General features: G+C 56.1%; 6 protein-coding genes across 6 annotated transcripts; 3 read left to right on the top strand and 3 right to left on the bottom strand.

Annotated features, from left to right (window-relative positions):
• Positions 1–3,073: 3,073 nt before the first annotated feature.
• RPS6KC1 (Ribosomal protein S6 kinase delta-1) lies at positions 3,074–5,145 on the top strand (the record flags this gene model as incomplete). The annotated part of the gene is made up of 6 exons (XM_028638977.1): positions 3,074–3,116; positions 3,170–3,328; positions 3,433–3,538; positions 3,603–3,807; positions 3,861–4,016; positions 4,075–5,145. 6 exons carry the CDS (start codon positions 3,074–3,076, stop codon positions 5,143–5,145), a joined length of 1,740 nt encoding a protein of 579 aa, XP_028496518.1.
• Positions 5,146–6,563: 1,418 nt separating this feature from the next.
• YAP1 (DNA-binding transcription factor yap1) lies at positions 6,564–8,433 on the bottom strand (the record flags this gene model as incomplete). The annotated part of the gene is made up of 3 exons (XM_028638976.1): positions 6,564–6,768; positions 6,827–7,908; positions 7,969–8,433. 3 exons carry the CDS (start codon positions 8,431–8,433, stop codon positions 6,564–6,566), a joined length of 1,752 nt encoding a protein of 583 aa, XP_028496517.1.
• A 3,368-nt stretch (positions 8,434–11,801) lies between these two features.
• On the top strand, positions 11,802–13,202 carry D7B24_004810 (uncharacterized protein; the record flags this gene model as incomplete). The annotated part of the gene is made up of 3 exons (XM_028638975.1): positions 11,802–11,990; positions 12,068–12,809; positions 12,868–13,202. 3 exons carry the CDS (start codon positions 11,802–11,804, stop codon positions 13,200–13,202), a joined length of 1,266 nt encoding a protein of 421 aa, XP_028496516.1.
• Positions 13,203–13,396: 194 nt separating this feature from the next.
• On the bottom strand, positions 13,397–14,077 carry D7B24_004809 (uncharacterized protein; the record flags this gene model as incomplete). Its single annotated transcript, XM_028638974.1, has 2 exons — positions 13,397–13,980; positions 14,041–14,077. 2 exons carry the CDS (start codon positions 14,075–14,077, stop codon positions 13,397–13,399), a joined length of 621 nt encoding a protein of 206 aa, XP_028496515.1.
• Positions 14,078–14,665: 588 nt separating this feature from the next.
• Positions 14,666–17,864, top strand: D7B24_004808 (uncharacterized protein; the record flags this gene model as incomplete). The annotated part of the gene is made up of 3 exons (XM_028638973.1): positions 14,666–14,743; positions 14,857–15,897; positions 15,951–17,864. The coding sequence occupies 3 exons, from the start codon at positions 14,666–14,668 to the stop codon at positions 17,862–17,864; spliced, it is 3,033 nt and encodes a 1,010-aa protein (XP_028496514.1).
• Positions 17,865–18,257: 393 nt separating this feature from the next.
• Positions 18,258–18,709, bottom strand: D7B24_004807 (uncharacterized protein; the record flags this gene model as incomplete). The annotated part of the gene is made up of 2 exons (XM_028638972.1): positions 18,258–18,377; positions 18,512–18,709. The coding sequence occupies 2 exons, from the start codon at positions 18,707–18,709 to the stop codon at positions 18,258–18,260; spliced, it is 318 nt and encodes a 105-aa protein (XP_028496513.1).
• Positions 18,710–19,206: the final 497 nt, after the last annotated feature.

The following is a 19,206-nucleotide window of genomic DNA, read 5'->3' as shown; positions in this document are numbered from 1 at the left end:
ACAGCCGCCCGAACTGGAAGAATTTCGTGCGTCAAGTGGAGGCTTTTCACGGGACAGCCGAATGATTAGTGCTTGACGTGTGGTGTCCAAGCGGAGAAGCCTGGCTGAGTCGGGCAACATGAATCGTGAAAAATCGGCCGGCGTCGTCCTCTTGATGGAGGGGGGATCCCGCTCTGGGCCGCGTCTCCGTTTGACGTTGGTCGGTGGTGCCATCTCGTCGACCTCAGACAAATGGCTGGAGCCGCCTTAGTCGCAGGATTAGGGCGAGAAGAGGCGACAAGAAATGGATGAGGTACAGAAGGAACGGCGACAGGGAGAGGGAGAGGGAGAGGCCACTGAAAGCCGCGTGGTTCGATACATACACGTGGAGAACAAGGGTGAGGAGGGTCCTATTGGATGTCGCAAGCGATGGCCAAGATGCAGAAGCAATAGGTCCCTGGCTAAATCCGTCTCAGAGGACTTAGGTATCTGTTGGTCAGCAGCCGTCTTGATCGTCGCAAGTTTACAAACGGGCTTTTCAGCCGATAATGCGGGCAGTCGAGGAGCCTTTCCTCTGGGTCCCAAAGGAGTTTGTGTCCCCGTCACTAGGGGTTAGCACGCAATGCATGGGCTGTATAGGGCGCTGGCGCTTGGACGCCTTTCCCCAAACCAGCGCTGCAGCTCCTGGAAGCCTCAGGTGCTTGTAGTACTCGGTGAGAGAGGATCAAGTACCTTGAGACGGGCGAGCTTCCACCGGAGCCAGCCGTAGGAGTAAGGAGTAGTGTACCAAGAGTCTGGATAAGTAGCCCGGGTTGATCTTGCCAAGTGGCACGGCATTTGGCGTTGAGAAAGGGACCGTCGTCTATCTGGCTCAACTGGTGGAGGCGCTCCAGAATGCCAAGGGCTGGATATGGATGCAAACCTGAGGATCTACAGTCTCGTTGCGTGCAGTGGAGATCTTTGCCGACCTCACAGGCAGAGGCATCAAATCCGAGTGCGACGTGCCTCTCATGTCGGAGGGGCTGTAGCCGGGCCTTTCCAGGGCACCATACGCTCGCGACAGCTGATCGAGGTTGATCAGAGCCCATGCTGAGCAGTCCCGGATGGGCGAGATAGGCTGGCCGATGTCCGCTGACATGGACAGACTTGACAATGGGGATGAGATGCGGTTGGTGGATAATGCAGATTTGGGGAGAGAAGACCAATCTCCTCCTCGGCCCTGCATGTGCAAGACTAAGCTCAAAGCCAGGAGGCTGTAGGAGAATGCAGAATGCAACCAATTGATCAATCTGCGCTTGACCTTTCATCTCGCTGTAGGCAGGCCAGTGTGGCAGGAGGTATCAGTCAGGAGGCAGGCACGACGCACGAAGCACGAGGCATGAAGCAGGAGACAGGTTCAAGGAGGTAGATACGGAGGGAGGCACGAGGCAAGAGACGGGAAGGTGAACCTTGTTGGCCGACGCCCACCCGCACACATGTACCTGTCGGTACCACGCCAGCAACACAAGCCAGAGACAGGTGCGGCGTGCCGCCCATGTGGATGAGGCAGCAGGAGGCGCAACCCCATCCTAACCCACGCTTGTCCACTGATTGCCAGGCTTCCACATGAGCCATTGGCCAGCGTGTGGCTTTTGCCTCCGTTTTGGTCTTTGCCGTCGCAGCTAGCTGACGGGCGCTCCGACGGTCTCCGGACTCTCACTCTCTCTCTCCCTCTGTTCCTCGGCAAGGTGCACGCACACGTAGGCGTCCCTCTGAGTCTCCATTCCCAAGTCATTATGTCGCCCTAGAACAACCTAACTCACCCACTAAAAAAATGGATCACGATCACCGTCGTCTCAGTGGGATCACTTCGTCTTTTTCCCTTGCCCCCCCCGGTCCATTCCCCGTTCCCCAAACCCTCTTTCTTCCCAGACGCCGCCCAAGCCGCCGGGAAACACGCCCTTCTCCATCACCAACCTATCACCTTGGCCTTCTCTTCTGGAAGCTTTCTCCCGTCTGCTGCCCGCCACCAATGCGCATCATCTCTTGACCACGACGCCTGAAACCTGTCACCTTGTCCCCTTTGTCTTCCGAGACGCCACCGTCATCCCCCCCCCCCTTTCCTCCGAAATCGATTCCGTCAGCCGGCCAATTTACCGTACCTGGCCGCCTATCAACCGAATCAACCACTGGGGCCCGACCATCAGGCTCTGCACCGTGCTACTGTCCCAGCCGGTACACTGCTTTGTGAAACCACCCCTGTCCCCTGTCATACAAGCCTGCCGGTTCCCACCCTGCCACCCTGCCACCCCCCCCCCTCCACCTGCAAGCGTGAGGTCGGCGTGGGAACATTGGAGGTACGACACATTACCGAGCTTGCAAGGCTCCATCCTAATTCCCTATCGAGGAGACAGCCACCGAACGGACGCCCACGAGAGAGAGGAAGAGAGTGATGAAATAAAATAAGGCACAATCAACTTGGACTGCCTATCTACGACGTCCATGGTCGATGGCGCCGCTGACGCTACGACCATATAGCACACGTCGCCCTTCCCTTAACACGGCGCTTCATCTTGCTGCCGCCTGCTTCCTGATTCCTGCTTCGTACTTCGTCCTTCGCCCCTCGCCCCTTCCGCCTCTAGTCCCCTATCGACTCTCCATATTTCGCTTCGCTATTCGCTTCTTGCGAGCCAGCCTTTCAACTGCGCTGCGGATCTTGTTTCTCCAACGCCCGCAATAAACCCCGATCTTCTCCTACCAGGTCGGCCACCCGAACCTAGCCTGCTTTAGTGTGCTTTGGCCTATCGTTTCTGATCTTCTCCCCCCGGCCGTTTATTGTTCACGCCCACGCCGTCATTCGAAGCAATTGGACCCTGCTCCGCACTCTCCCATCCCCTGTCAAGGCCCGAACCAGCTGACTGCGACGACTCCACTCCCTGCTTTCGACTTCCACTCCACTTCGTCTTCTGCTCGCCCCTTCCATCTCGACACCGACTTCCTTGGACGATGGTGTTCAATTGATCTCGAATACGCCCTGCCCTATGATCGAACCCGAAGAACCCAGGCCACTACCGATATCGACAAGAGCACGCGCGAAAGACCCCCATAGCTCGCCATGGGCAACAGTCAGGGCAAGCCCGTCGACATGGACGGCGAAGGTACGCAGATTCCCGCAACCCCCCCCTCGCCCCCTCATTCTCTGTCCCTACAGATAGGCTGACTTGGGTGCTCTCTTTCTTGTCGACAGTGAACCTCAACCACTTCCGTCTTCTTCGAGTTGTCGGTCGAGGCGCCTTCGGCAAGGTGCGCATCGTCGAGAGGAAAGATACGAACCTATCATTCGCACTGAAATACATTCGGAAAGACGAAGGTACGGCACCCTGCCCGGATTCGAGACACGGCTGTCGCTTGCCGTCGGCACCCTTCCTTCCCGCAACAATGTCTTTCCCGTGCTGACTCTTCTCTCTTATTCAGTTGTGCGCTCCGAGAGCGTGCGAAATATCATTCGCGAGCGACGCATGCTGGAGCACGTGAACCATCCATTTATTTGCAACTTGCGATACAGCTTTCAAGATATAGAGTACATGTGAGATACAAGCCGCCGTCCCGCGCACTCAACACCGAGGCTGACCAAGCTGAAACAGGTATCTGGTCGTTGACTTGATGAGCGGTGGTGATTTGCGATTCCACATCTCGAGGAAAACGTTCACCGAGGACGCAGTGCGGTTCTGGATCGGGGAGCTTGGCTGCGCGTTACGCTACATCCATGGCCAAGGTATCATCCACCGAGATGTCAAGCCTGACAACGTCCTACTCGACGCAGATGGTCATGTGCATCTGACGGACTTTGTGAGCTTCTGAACCGACACGACTGTGTTGCTTGATTACTGACATGTGCACAGAATGTTGCGTCTGATGTCATTCCTGGTAAGGTGCTGACGAGCAAGTCGGGCACGTTAGCCTACTTGGCACCAGAGGTCTATGCTGGCAAAGGCTATGATGTTCGCGCAGACTGGTGGTCCTTGGGCGTCTTGTTTTACGAGTGTATTTACAATAAGGTTTGTGATATCATTCCCCAAAGCCTGTGTTGAGCTTCTTCTTACTCACCTCACACAGCGACCCTTCGATGGCAGTTCTGAGAGCACCCTCAGCAACCAGATCCAGTCTGCGAGCCCCAAGTACCCTATCACTTCGCCGCCTGTCACTCTTCCATGTTTGTACGCCATCCGCGACGCTCTGGAGCCAAATCCAGACAAACGACTAGGCTGTACCTGGGAGAGCTTTATCAATCATGAGTTTTTCGCTGTGCTCAACTTTGATCACTTGGAGCAGAAGCGAATTGACCCCGTTTTCGTACCGGCCTCGGACAAGACAAATTTTGATGCGACTTACGATCTGGAGGAACTCTTGCTTGAAGAGGCACCTCTCGAAGCCCGAGCTCGCCGCCAAAAACCACGAGAGCGTCTCAAGGAGGATGCGTCAGACAAGGAGATCAGAGAGGATGAGTTGTATCGCATGATCGAGTCCGACTTCAAGCCCTTCGACTACACAGTCGCGGCGTACAAGAAGTACGAGCTTGCTGTTCTTGCCGGCGCCGGCGCTGGTGCTGGCACTGGTGTAGGTGCTGGTACTGGTCCTGATCTCAATAGGATGACGGAGCAAGCTGCGTTGAACGGGGGCCTGAACGGCGACATGAACCAGGCGCAAGCACCGCAAGCCTTGACTACAGACGAAGCGACGCCGGCTACGATGGCGATTATCAATGGCGGAGCCCAGCAGCAGCTATACCAACCCGCCATCCTACAAAAGACGCCAAGCCGTGAAAATGGACAAGAAGCCGTGCAAGGCGCCAGCCGTCGACCTGCTTCTGTGGTGCCGCCCCCACCACCACCCATCCCCCAGCATTCTGGAGACTACGCGAACCAAAGAGCGGCACCGCCGACTGCAAAGAGGATCACGAGCCCGGCGGGTGGTGTCCAGGTAACACTCGACGGTGGTGGTAGCTGGTCCGATCTGGCCCGGCAGGATGCCACGCTTCCTACTGACGCAAATGCTGTCGGCGACAAGATTGAAGGCTCAGGCGGCGTTTTTGGTTTCTTGAGTCGCAAGAAAGGCCGAGGCCACAGCCCGAAGCCCAAAGAGCGAGGTGTATTGGGCAAGGAAGGTGCCCGTGTTGTCATTGGCTAGATACCTCTGCGACGATCCCAAAGAGTTGACGCGAGCAACCCTGGCCGAGAAGTGAGCCAGCTGGACGAACGGCGCCATGCACGGTCCAGAAAGCGCAAGTCGGCTGTTCCTTACTTTAGACTGGCCGCACCGCGAACGTTGCCTGAAAACCGAAAGATGGCGTGTCACTCTGAGGGCCGTGAGGCTTGTCAGCCCCCGACACGACATCTCACAGTCTGCGCAAACCGCCTGCTACTTGGGCGATATCTAATCCTTCCGCGGCCCATGTGTGCCGGGCTCCCGTGCCAAAGGAACTCTCCTTCACCACGTACGAAGCAGGATCCGACTCGAAGACATGGCCGGCTGTTTCTCAAACAAAGCAACGACGCTGACGAATTCATGTTCCTCTCCTTCAACCTCGTCGCCAATGGCGTTTCTCCGCCGGCTCGGGGACCCGAAGGCAGATGAGCCCGCGAGGCTTCCCCCCCCTTCCTTTTTTCCTCTCCAGAATTGGGTTTTCCGGTATAGACATTAGCACGGCGAGCTTGCCAGTGTACAAACATTTGTTGAAATAATGAGGAGGGCAGATAGTGATATCGTCCTGTGGAGAACGAAAAATCCGCGGCTCGCCCGACCTCGTTGTGCTCGAGTCATAAGGGGCGGCCCACCACAGGACGTTGTGCCGGGCGGTTTCGGGGTTTCGGGTGTCGACATGAACAAGGAGACGAGATCTGATCTTAGAAAGCATTAATGATACCTCAACATGCATTGCCAGCCAACCTTCCTTCCGTCACCTCGGCGTGCGTTGTATTTGATCTTGGGTCTTGGGAGTGGAAAGTTCAACCCCGTATACAGATATCCAAGGGCCTCTAGATACATGACATCTGCCTGACTTGACGCGCGTAGCAACCAACGATGGCTAGATGCAGCCATCACGTTTTGAACGTTCGATACTTTTGATCTCATCTCGAAATCCGAGTTACATGTTCTTGTTCATTTTGTAAATTTGTTCATGACCAACCGGACTTGTGTTACTCGATACTGTGACATTGCGCAAAAAACCACAAATCACCAACCCCCCATCCCCCGATATCATCAAAATATGAAAACTTTCCCGCCACTGTCTCCCATAGTCAGAGAAAAAGGAAGAGTGGGGTGATCTCCCGCCTTCTGACCGTGTTGTGAGGGTCGAGGCTAACAATTGATGCCGCCTGCCCGTTGCATACCTACCAAACTAGTCTCAACCCAATGTCTCAAAAGAAGACCGTTCGCCCCATCCATGTTCCTTCCGTCTGTGATATACGGTCGGTTCGGGCTCTTCTTGAACCAGGGACCGCCATTTTTCATCCAATGAGCAGAAAAAACGCCGTTTCGTTATCAGACCATTATTTGCTTGTCACTGCTCCGCGTTTCTAAAGGGCCTTTTTGGCTGCCGCTCCTCAATGCTGGCTGGCGTTGACGGGCGCAGGGGGGCCGACACATGCCGCGTCCTTGCCCATCCATTTCTGAACCACTTTTTGGAAGTCTGTTTCCGAGACGACGGGGCCTTGACCGGAGCACTTGGCCTTCTTCTGCAACTCGGAACAAAGATCATCGAGGTCAAACTCGCCGTTCTGCACCTTGGGACAGTTTTGTAGTCGTTCCCTGCAAGATCTTAGTCAGTTACTGTTTTTGCTGATTACTGGGCATCTTTTCAACTTACCAAACCTTGGTGCAACCGTAGTTTGTTTCAATCTGATCAGGCTTGGCCAGCTCATCGTCGGCATTGTTCGCCGCGTCAATCTGATCGATCAAGTTGTTGCTCTTCTTCGGAACAGCCGGGCTGGGGGCCATGTTATATGGCATGAAGAAATCCGTGTCGAGAGCATCATTAAAGAAACTGTCGTCAAACGTTGCCGTAGGAAGCACAGTAGTCTGTGTCTCGCGGTAATCACCGAAAAGTTGGGGGTCGAATTGACCACCGTTTTGCTGAGCAAGCCAGTCAAAGCTGCTGTTGTCGACACTTGCAAAGTGGCCCAGGTTGCTGTTGCTGCTATTGCTGTTTTGACCTGTGGTCAATGCTGTCTGCTCCTCGCCAATTGTCGTCATGGTTTCAACAGGTTTGAAGCCCATGGGCGACTGAGTGAACGGCTCAGGAGATGTCCCGCATGACGAACTGGGGCCAGCGTTCGACTGCGTTGATGACGATGGAGAGCTGGTAGCGGTGCCATTGTTGAAGCTGTATGGGTTGGAATCAACGCTAGCGCGCGATGTCGACATAGAGCCGCGTGTGATGGCAGGGTTGAAGAAAGACGAAAAGCTGGAAATGTCATCCTTGGGCAGTGCGTTGAGATCGGAACCAACGCCGAGAGGACTTTCGCTGCTCGACTTTGATTGAGGCGGGCTCATAGGCTTGCGGGCCGAAGACTGGTGAGGCGAAACCGATGCAGTTGAGTTTTGCGGGGAGGCCTTGGTAGCAACTGGTGGTCCGGGCAAGACGCCGAACTTGGGGAATTCAAATTGGAAGTTCACGTCATTCAAATTGCCGAGGGCAGACGCGCCGAAACCAAGACCTGTCGTCTTGCTCTGTGAGACAGATCGGCTGTTCATGGCGGCGAAGCGATTCTTGTACTCGGCCAACTCAGACGTCATCTTGTCGACTTGTGAGCGAAGCACAGAGTTCTCGTTGTTGGCTGCCTCGGACGCTTTCTGAAGCTCATCAACCTTGTCCTCGAGGTCTTTGAGATGCTTCTCCTTGCGCTCGCGGAAGGCTCGCTGGGCAGCTCGGTTTTGAGCCTTTCTCTTCTGTAGATCACCTTGTCAGCAGACGAGCAACGAAAAATTTTGTTCCTCAGCCTAACTTACCGAACTGGGCTCTGAAGTCAGGGGCTTACGCCCGGGCTTCTTCGCAACCTTCTCCGTGCTCTCACGTCTCTTGGCGTCATTGCCAAGGGATTCTTCGTCGTCGTCGTCATCGTCAGGGTGAGCACGCTTGTCTGAAGACTCGCCCTCATTGACGCCTGTCTTGGCCAGGTTAGGCAAGTCGCCAATCATGGAAGCCTGGCTGGTGTCCGCGAATTCAAAGTCAAAGCTCGAGTCGCCAAAGTCATAGTCGTAATTGTCGAGGTAGGGAGTATCAGTAGAACGTTTGGTTCCGGCACCTTGGGCGGGAGATGTTTGGAGAGAGGAGGGTGACTCGGACACATGTTTGGCAACAGGCGAGGAATAAGATGCTTGCTTGTTGGAGTTGAGAGCGGCGAAAAGAAGGCTCTGTTGTTGCGGAGTCAGGAAGAGGTTGTTTGACCCCGCTTGGGTGTTGGTCGAAGCCATCGCGTCTGTTGAGAGGAATGGGCGGTGGTGTGTAGTCGTGGTAGTGAAAGGGGTCAAGTTTTCAATGTGAGGCTTGTGCGACGACGCGCAAAGAAGACTGGGCCGTCTGGAGCCAGGAAAGGCAGGACCAAACGGCGACAGAATGACGATGATCGGGTTGTGTGAAGTGACTCAGTGAACAGCCACTCGGGTCAATAAAATCGCAGAAACCAGGTGTGATGGAGGTGTCCACAATTGAGATGTGCCGTAGTATTTGACTGTATGGAAGTCCGGCAATTTTTACGATGAGAAATATGCTTGACGGTCGGGATACTTGATGCAAATGTTGGGTGCAAGTCGCGGTTTGGAGAGGTGACGAAGGCAAAGAAGGGTCCAGGTGGGGGGGTTGGATTTGGATGCCTTTGAGGTGCAGATGTCTGCCTGGCGCGCGGGAGGACGTAGGGAGGGACGAGGACAGATTCGTCGACCTGCTTCTGGATTCTGCACGTCAGGTTCAACGGGATTCGGCGTACGGTTGGCTGATGCTTTGGGGGTAGCAGACGGACGAGTTTGGCATGCGGCGGCAATGTTGCTGTGAGAGTGGCAGTGATGTGGGTGGAGGGACTGGAATCGCATCGAGAGGAGGGGAAGAAATCCAGATGGGCCCCTTCGACGTCAATTTGTCAGCCTGTGCACTGCCAGGCAAAAATGGAGGGGCAGGGATTTGGGCTGCTTGGGGGAGGAGGTGCTGCTACCGGAACTGGGCTTGCCTGGGCAGGTGGAGGTGGGAGGGAAGGAGAAGGGGCAAAGGGGGAAAGTACCTAACTACCTAACTAGGATGTGTGCAGTGGTGTGTGTGTGTTTGTGTGTGTGGGCTTTCCCCGGTAGCGCCATTGGGGATCAAGGGAATCGAGGCACGGCAGGCGCGGCCTGTTCGGCACCTGCCAGGATCCAGCCGTCTCCCCAGCCAACTCAAAAGCCAGTCCTGTCCCTGACACTGTCGAGAGCGCCCCGTCTCTCCAGCTCTCGCGTCTCTATCCACCATGAGGCGTTTGAGCTCGAAACTTTGCCACTTGGCCCTGTCCTTCCAAATGCACCTATCCAAAGCAACAGCAGCGCACTGAGGAATAGGCTCTGAACCATCACTGGCAAGCCGCGTCGATCCCAGAGCTCTGGAGCGATCGAACTGCTGAAGTGGAAGCGTAGATAAGGTACTCCATGCCATGGTGGCAAGACACCAGTCCTGCCAGACAAAGCAGCTACGGCCGGATTATGCCCCGACCCCGATGGCGGCGACTCCGTTCCGAGTAAAGACGTGGAGATGACTCAGGGCCCCATCTCAAAAACCACACATGCCTTACCAAACACACAACGTGCTGGAAGCCAGACCGTTACCGCTCTAGCGTCGTTGCACCTCTCGAGCTGCTGGAGCCAGCCTGGCGATGAGAATCCTGATAATCTGTCATTACGCCCTTCGCTCACATGAAAGTACCCCCTCCCTCTACCTAGACTAACGGCGTACATAGCCTTGCGCCTTCGTCATCCTCATCTACCACGTGCCGCATGTCGTGCGCAAACAACAGCACCGTATGGGTAACGTGTCTGGTGACCTGACTGGCGAGGAGCCGGAATGCCCCGTTGAGGGGGATCTGTAGAAATACAGCCACCGGCTCAAGGCGGGATGATGTCCTTGGGATCAGCCGAACCTGAGTCTGTCAAGCAGCCAGGCGTATCGACATCATACGTCCATCGGCATTAAGAAACGATATGTTCTCATCAACACGTAAAGTTGACATCAAGACTCACTCAATGCATTCTTGAAACACGAAGGAGGCCCTTGCTTGGTCACTTGCTCCAGGTAGGTAGCCAGCGTTCCGCAGGCCTAGCTAGCCTGTGGTTCCAAGCCGAGCGGCGCACAGCTTAACCCCGATGTCTCCGTTGCTGTTACCGCCGTGATCCTTTCAAGGCTTGCGACAGAATAACGTACTTCCCCGACCAAAAGACGGGTTGAACGGACTGAGACCCGGCGAATGGCGCAACCCCTTGCATTCGACACCCCGCACACGTGATCAACTAACACCTTGACCTCGTCTGTGGTGGTCATCCCTACACAACCGCTGCTATCCGGGCCTCTCCGGTACGAGGTCTCAGCCTCCACCAAATAGACCCTTGACTTCACGCGGTATAAGCAACCTGAACGGTTAGGGATGGCGGTGAGTCATGTAAGCTCGTTGTTACAATACCGCAAGGCAAAATATAGCCCAGCTGCCAGAGCTTACAATTTGGCCTAAGTAGTGTTGAGGGCAAGGTCTACGCGTCGTTGCATGCCCGGCGGATCGTATAGACACCCATGTAGATTCTGTTCTTTTCAAGTGACACTGCACAGTCCAGGCCGGCCGTAAATTCGAGGCAAGTCCTCGGACCACCAAATAGAGGGGGAAAGGTTGATCCCCTGCCGGTTTTCCGACCACGACAGTCTAAGACGTCAACCAGAGATGAATCCGTAATATTCCAGATATCAACCACACTTTCCACCGAGAGTCCATTGGCCAACAATCCTCGCCGTCGAAATCCGAGTCTAGACCGTACGTTGAAGGCCGTCTCGCATACGATAGGACGGCAGAGCGAGAGAAGCTCTGTCAATGAAGCGAAACGATTAACATGGTGCTGCATTTTTATGGAGCCGGCTGGACTACTTTGTTTCTACATTGAGCTGTTAGGGGTTCCCATGTTAGTTTCAGTGTCTTCTCATCCAGGGAGCTTGGTGAAACCTGCAGACCATCGAGCTTGACTGTGGCTATTATTCAAGCACCCACAATGTCGTACGAGTGGGCAGGAACGGCGACGCGCAGTATGGCACGTCGAAAGTCGCCTGGTGCCCCATCCACAGTGATGTCGACCATAAAGTTCAGGTAACATCCAAGGCGGGTCGAGCTCGTGGTCTACGTGGCCTGGCTCAACAAGAATTGGAATTGTGGTTGTGTCTTGACCCAGTAAGCGTTCCGTCCACATGCGCTCCTGGGTAAGTAGGCAAAGGATTGAATTAGATAGGCACTTGCCAATATCTTGAGTAGTCATGTATTCTGCACGGCATTCACCGAAGCGTGGCGGTTGATTGATTGTTCGCGACCTGGGATCAAGCGGCTCGGAAGCTCCAGTTGCGGACGGGGCGCTAGCTGGGTTGGTCTAGCGCCATTGGTGGCTGGAAACCAGACAACCCCGCTTGGATCTCTCTGGAGGTCACGTCAGGGGACCAGAGCCTCAAGCACATTCTATTGGGAAGTGCATGACAGCAAAACAATCGTCGGCGAGCTCACGAAAACCAAATCACAAGCTTTTGTTACCCCTTGTGAACCTTCTCGAGGAGCATAGCTCGCAGTGTTAACACCATGGATCTCGCGTACGACCAGATCAATCAGGATGCTTATCCGAAAGATGACGACAAGAAGGACGGCGACAAGAATGACGGCAAGCCCGAAGTGAGCCTGAACGACGACATCCAGGAAGCGTACAAAGCGCTCGCCAACAGCCCATGGGGCGTCAAGCTAGGCGGCTTCCTAGGGAACGCTGTCAAACAGGTGCGCGACCTCCCCATCTTCCAACTTTCCTTGTCGAAGGAGGGCAGGAGAGTTTATGATCTGACCCAGGAGATCAGGGCCAGTCAGTGTACCGCGAGGCTTCGAAAGAGGTCACTGAGCTGGGACAAGATGCTGCAAAGGGCCTCAGCGGACTCCAGAGCTCCATTATCAGCCAGACGCGGGCCCTCACTCTCGACACGACGACGACAGCGCAGGAGGGGGAATCATCTGGGACCAAGACAAAGGAAGGCGACGACAAGGGAGAGGCTACACCCACCAAGGCCCGAGCCTCGACATCAGAAGATACGCTGAGCAACTCCGAGACATACCTGTCGAAGATCCGCGCCGAGGCTGCCAAGAGGTTGAAGGATCTGCAGAAGGCTGAGGATGCCGCCGACGAGGCGCTGCTTCGTTTCGGCACCAACATCTCCAATTTCCTCAAGGATGCCGTCAGTATAGCACCGCCTACGGAAGCAAGCAGCCAGAGCAACACGGTTCTCTTTGAGAGCAAGGACGCGCAAGGAAAGCGTGTCATCCACACCTCGCGCCAGGACGCACAGCTGCACGCTGTCCATACGAGCCCAGAGAGCTTCGCCAAGGATCCCGCCACGGAGGAATTCAAGACTTGGGCGAAGACATTTGACGCCGAGAAGAAGACGGCAGACATTGCGGAGGATCTTTCCAAGTACCCCGAGCTCCGTTCTACAATGGAGAAGCTGGTGCCGGATCAAGTGCCCTATGCCGAGTTTTGGCAGCGGTACTACTTCCTGCGTCACGGTCTCGATGCCGCCGAGACGAGGCGGCGAGATCTTCTTAAGGGTGAGTTTTGAATACTGTTTACGAGGCTATGGATATACGGCTAACAGAGCGTGATCAGCCGCGTCCGCCGAAGACGAGGTCGGTTGGGACGACGACTCGGATGACGAGTCTCCCCCGGCCAAAGCAGAGCAGGAGAAGTCTGAACAGGCCGAGGAGAAGCCCAAGATCGCGAGACCAGCTTCTGTGGAGTCTTCGACCACAATTCACCCATCTACAGCCGCTTCAAGCCTCAAGCCTGCGCCCGAGTCGCGTACGTCGAACGACGAGAAGTCTCAGGCCGATAGCGAGGCGAGCTACGATGTTGTGGGTGCCCGGTCAGGCGTTGCCAGCCAGGCACCCAGCAGTCCGAAGGAGTCTCGCAAGGGCGACGACAGCGACGAGGACTGGGAATAAAATGCGTGATCGAAGTTTTGGGTTTTGGCGTTCCGGAGAGGCGGGTGATTTCAGGGGTTTCGTTCTTGACGGCCGTTCAGAGCGGCAGCGTGTGAATGCGTGGGGTTTTTTCTCGCTCGAGACGCACTTGGTCCATACTTCCAGGTCTTGGTCAAAATCATTCGCTGTTTGTTGTATCAAGCTTCCTGTCTCGTCTACCTCTTCCTCGACACCGTGGTAAAGCCATCCTCGTCCACCTCTGGTGCGGGCTTCTCCTTAGAAACCTGTACCAGCTGAGGCGCCTCATCCATGTTGACATCTTCATCGTCCGAGTAGTCGTCGCTGTCGTCATCGTCGACCTCCTGGTTGGGACTCTCTCCTTGGGCGACCTGGACCTTCTTTCCCTTCTTGCTCTCCCACTTGCGTTGCAGCTCGCTGAGATCGTCAAACTTGCCCTTGGCGCAGTCGGTGCGGAACTTGATGATGGCCTGGGCGACATCAAAGCCAGACTCATCATCAATGTTGACCTCGAACTCGTCGCACATGACCTGAAGGAGGAACTCCTCCACGTATTCAACATCGGGCTCCTCCTCGGCGGCGGCCGCTGCGTCTTTGGGGGTCGCAACGCCGTTGACAACCTTTTCAAACGGCGCAAACAGATCGACGACGGCACCGGCGAACCAATCGCGCTTGTCGGAAGAGGCCTCGCCGCCCCAGTTGTTCTGGACGGACAAGGTGAGGGCGGGCCATGTGTGGAGGGAGAGGGCCACGGCTTGTTCAAAGTTATTTTGCGCGGCGGCTGTATCACGTTGGTCAGAGATCCGTGTTGCAAAGAAGAACGGTGAAGAGAATGGCATACCTGCGGTCAGAGCCGCGGGGGCACCGTTTGAAGCCATGACTGCTGTTTGCGATGGTCGGCCGAGTGGTCAGTCTATGTGTTGGAGGGGCATTATGCACGAGGAGGGGTGACATTTCGTCGCTGTCAGATAGGAAATCTTTTCTGCGTGCAGCGATGCGTGCGGGCGCTGGATAGCACTGTATCATGTGCACAGTACGGCTGAGTGCGGTGGGGAGGGGGGGACTTCCTCAGGCCAAGACAGGGCCTCCCTTTCCCCGCAAACGGGTCCGGCTCCAGGGGAAAGAGCCACTGGCTGCGGAAGATGAAGGTGCCCGTGAGCCCGCCCTGCCCGCCTGTGGGCAGGTATCCGTTGGCATGTGCGCCAAGAAATGACATCACTAGACCCTGGGGCCAAGATGGGCTAATAACATGAGGAACTGCCCCTAATGCTGTTGGCTCTCTTTCTGAAGCACGAGGTAACTGGACTTGTCTCAATTCCCATCGCCTGCCCCGAGCTCTGAGCTTGCTCCCACGATAAGCTTCACGGTCCCCAGCTCGGCGCGTCGCCCATGGCAGCTTGGTTCGCTGTATCACAGCCTCACACGACAACGCCTCCGATAGCGACACAACCACGAATCATACCACGATGAACCCACTCAAGCTCAATACGACATCTGTGTCATTGGCCGTGACGCCGACCGTCGTCTCCACACTCTTGTCCCATGTGTGTAAACCCCCGACTCCAGAGGCTGATTCCCACATCCAAAGACTTGGGGTGGACGGTCCAGATTCTCGTCCTCCCTACGAGAGGTCCCACTGACACATCTTGGCTTGCAGTACCTCAACCGACAGCCTCTCAAACAGAAGCCCACCGCCCACTTGTCCTACGACGAAGGCCTCCACCTCGTCAGGTCCTTTCTCCAGTTCGCCTCTCAGCATACCGTGGAAGAACTTCAAGCTTTTACCGCACAATGGGTACCTCATCCGCAATGGGTGCGGGTTGACGAGGTTACAATCGCCGACCAGCTACTCGAGAAGGCCGCCACTTTGCTTCAGGCCGAGTTGGGCGAGGAAGGCATTGCGCGAGTCGGCGGCCGTCAGTGGTGGCAGTGGAGGAGACCGAAAAGCCCGCTCAAGGCCGAATGGATCGAGATGAAAGCGCACTACCAAGAGCGCAAGAAGAATGGAGATCCCGGGAAGCGCGTCATGCTCTACGTCCATGGTGGCGCTTACTTCTTTGGAAGCGTCGACGAGCACAGGTATCAGATGCAGCGTCATGCCCGGAAGCTCAAGGCTCGGGTCTTTGCGCCGAAGTACAGACTGGCGCCGCAGTTCCCCTTCCCCTGCGGGCTGCAGGATTGTATTGCGGCGTATCTCTATCTCCTCACCATCCAGGAGCCAAACACGATCATCCTCGCAGGCGACTCGGCCGGCGGCGGCATGGTCATGTCGATGCTCTGTACTCTGCGTGACCAAGGCATTCCTCTTCCTGCTGGCGCCATCCTCATCAGCCCCTGGGTCGACCTGACACATTCCTTTCCCAGTGTAGCGGGAGATACACCGTTCGACTATATTCCCTCGTCTGGGTTTCACCACAAGCCATCGCGGGCATGGCCGCCGCCCAACGAGGACGACCTGGCCATGATGGAAGAACAAGCTGCGAAGACGAAGAAGGGAGATAAGGGCGCTGCGAAGCCAAGCACGTTAGAGGCCAAACAAGGCAACCCGTTTGAACTGGAGACACCCGAAGGGCATAATGCACAGGGTGATCCGATGGCAAAGCCTGAGGCTCCTCTCGAAGCCGATGTGCCGAAGACTTCAGTCCTGCTCTCCGTCACCATTAACGGAAAATTTACGACCGTCAAGGATCAGATTCAGGTGAGTTGGGCCTAGATTGACACTAAGAACTGTTTGAATTGACTCTGCTCCAGATGTATACCACCAACCAGCTCATTGACCACCCACTCGTCAGCCCCGTCACGCAACCAACCCTCGGAGGTCTTCCGCCTCTGCTCATTATGGTCGGCGGCGGCGAGGTTCTGCGTGATGAACAAATCTATCTGGCTCACAAGTGTGCCAATCCCACCAAGTACGCTCCACCAGACGAAAAGATGAACGATGCGGACCGCGAGAAGCTCAACCGGTACAAGCCAACAGACGTTCAGCTGCAGGTGTGGGATGACCTCTGCCATGTCGCCCCGACTCTCAGTTTCACAAGACCCGCAAAGTACATGTATCGGTCCATTGCCCAATTTGGGGCGTGGGCCCTCGCCCGAGCTCAACAAGTCGAAATCGACATTCTGGACGATGATGACATCTCGGTCATTTCTTCCTCCGGCAGCGATACTGACCAGCCACAGCCAGAGTGGGAAGCTCAGATTGAGTCTGCAGCTGCGGGCAACAACCCCCTCAAAGCCCAGATCGGAAAGGCGGGAGACACCCTGCCTCCTTTCAAAGGGCACATGATTAGGCAAAGAGTTACGCGGCACGGAGGCGTGTATAACCTGGAGGCGCCTTCCGAGCTCGCCAGCTGTACAATGGACAAGAGGGACATTGGGGTCGCCAAGGAGATCCCCGTCCGGAGATGGCTTGAAACGAAGGCGCGGTGGGACAGCAGGTATTCGAGCGCGAAAACCAAAGTGCATCAAAAGATTGTCAAGGACATCGCGTCGGGCTTCGTTGGTTATGGCGATGGTGAAACCCCTCCGCCGACCGCCTTGGCAGGCCGTAGGAAGGTTCCCGCAGAGCAGGTTGACAAGAAGAAGAAGAGGAGTCTTGGTCTCGCATTGTGGTCGCTTTGGGGCTCAAAGCATGACGAAATGACAGTGGAGAGGGAGCAAAAGGCTGATCAGCGGGACGCCGTGGAGCAAACAACCGCAACACAGCCTGATCGCGGCGTGCCGATGCCGTCGAATGTCGACGGCGAGGCTGATGATGCTACACTGGCACCGCCTACTTCACCAGGTCGCCCAAGAAGCAGGAGTCGTACTGTGGTTGACGAACATCAGACTTCACAGCAAAGCGAGCTCGACGACGGGGTTGCACCGGTCGACGCACTCATCGAGCTAAGGCGAGAGGCGGGGAACAACCAGCGGGAGGAGGCGATTGTTGGCGGGCACGACGCTGGATCTCCTGGCACGCTTAGTCCCACGCATATCCCAAGCGCCGTGGTCGCTGGCAAGCGGCCCTTTATCGATGGATACGCAATGCCCTTCAGCCTCGGCAAAGATGCGGACACTGCTAGCATGCTGACGCTCCAGTCCACAGCAGCTGGGCCGAACGTCAGGCCGATGAGTCCTCTCCGGACCATGAGCAACGGGACTGACGTGTCGGATGCGGCGCAGAACGCTGAAACGGGTGCAGCAGTCAAGAGATTGCCGTTCCGTCTGGGCCATGACGCAGAGACAGCGAGTATGATGACTCTGCAGTCGGCTGCGCCGGCTCCTGACGCGCGATCCGTCAGCCCAATACCGCCTACAAGTGCTGCTGATGCTGGCGCAAGGCCGGAACCAGAGGTGGAGGTCGCAGGCAAGCGGCCCTTTGTAAATGGGCTGGCTGTGCCTTTCTCATTGGGTAAGGAGGCCGACACGGCGAGCATGATGACTTTGCAGTCCACGGCACCTGTCCAAGATGTGCGCTCTGCTGATCCAATGCCCCCCGCGGCAGGCAAGGGCACGAGCTCACGACCTGTCTCGGAGCATCTTGATTCTGCCACGCCCATGGCGGCAGGTTCTGCATCTGCTTATGCCACGCCCATGGTAGAATTTGACAGGCCGCAGATGCAGAGAGATATATTTGTGACAGCCGCCGAGGATTTGCCCATGGCAGCTTCTGCAGGCAGGTGACTTCAGACCTAGACAAACACTGGCGCAAAACCAAAGAAGAGTAATAAGTAATATTTTGGCATGTTTCACTTTTGAACGATCCTGAATTGTGCTACCGTCGTACCTTAACATGACGCTTTCAAGCTGTAGGTTGCTGCCGATGCACATCCTCGAACCCCAGTCTACGTTTTGCGACCAATGCGAACGGTCAGCAAGAGATCATGTTGTACATGTTGATACATTTCTCCAAAAGGGTATACAGCTCTTCCAGTAGAGCCGAGCTCGCGACCAACGCGGTGTTCCGCAGCGTCTCCTATGCTAGTCTGTGCCTCCCTCTTCGTCGGAATGGCCGCCTAGTTTGTGTATAATTTTACATCGTCGTCTCCGGCACCTGACTCATGCTGCAAACCGCCCCTATGTCCTGCCGTTCTGCAGCTTCCAGCTCTCCAGGTACGCCGCCGGGTTCCTCGGGCCCTCAGCGGTGTCGTACTGTCCGCGGACTTTCCTAATCGTGTCCCCCACGAACGGGGTAAGCTGTCACACTGGTCAGTCTCGTATTCCCACAGCCGCGCTTGCTCGCAGCGAGTTCAAGCCCTAACCGCCCGCCCGCGCCGGTCGTGGTCTCCGGTTGGTGTGCCGGCAAAGAGAGAGGAAGGGGCTAGGCGCACCTTGAAGTCGGCCTCGAACAGCCTCTCGGGCACGGCGAATGTGCGGACCTTGGCCCAGTCGATCTTGTAGCCTCCATAGCGGGTGTGGCTGCCCATGGAGCCGGTGCGGTTGCCCTTGTAGAAGCCCTTGTTGACGTCCTTGGTCGTGAGGCGGAGGTGGCGGTAGCCGAGGACGCGGAGGGAGGCTGTGGGCTGCATGGTCGGTTGGGCGGCGGGTGGTGACCCCTTTTGTGGTGTTCAGGCGGAGGTGGGTTCGTGTACGGATTTGCGCGCGGCTCGCGGTCGTCGATGCGAGGGAAGCTCGTGTAGGGGGCGGGTTTCGTTGGGTGTCAAAGTTGGATCGTGGTTTGATGCTCGATTGAGGCTCTGGGAAATTTCGGGATGCGCTGCTTCGGAGTGGGTCTGTCTAACTGTCTGTGCACGGACCATGTCAACGTGTGTCCATCGGAGAGCAATGCGTCTCCCTTGGCTGTGCATACACTGCTGCTTGAGACGGTAACATTGCTGTCCTTAGAGATGGTAGCATCAATTGAACAGACCGCCGGCATGAACAGCGAGTCGTTCGAGGAATTATGAAGATTTCGAGCACCCGCGATCACAAGGAGCCCGTTAAGTCGCAAAACTGGAGAGACCTTCAGCAGACGGAAACCACGTGTTTTTCGAAACTTCGAGCACCTCAAAGGGTACCATTTTAT

The sequence above is a fragment of the Verticillium nonalfalfae genome (assembly GCF_003724135.2).
Source record: "Verticillium nonalfalfae strain VnAa140/NRRL 66861 chromosome Unknown scaffold_28, whole genome shotgun sequence".
In the NCBI taxonomy this organism is placed as follows: Eukaryota; Fungi; Ascomycota; class Sordariomycetes; order Glomerellales; family Plectosphaerellaceae; genus Verticillium; species Verticillium nonalfalfae.
The sequence above is the reverse complement of the archived record's forward strand: the minus strand, read 5'-3'. Positions and strand labels throughout refer to the sequence as shown.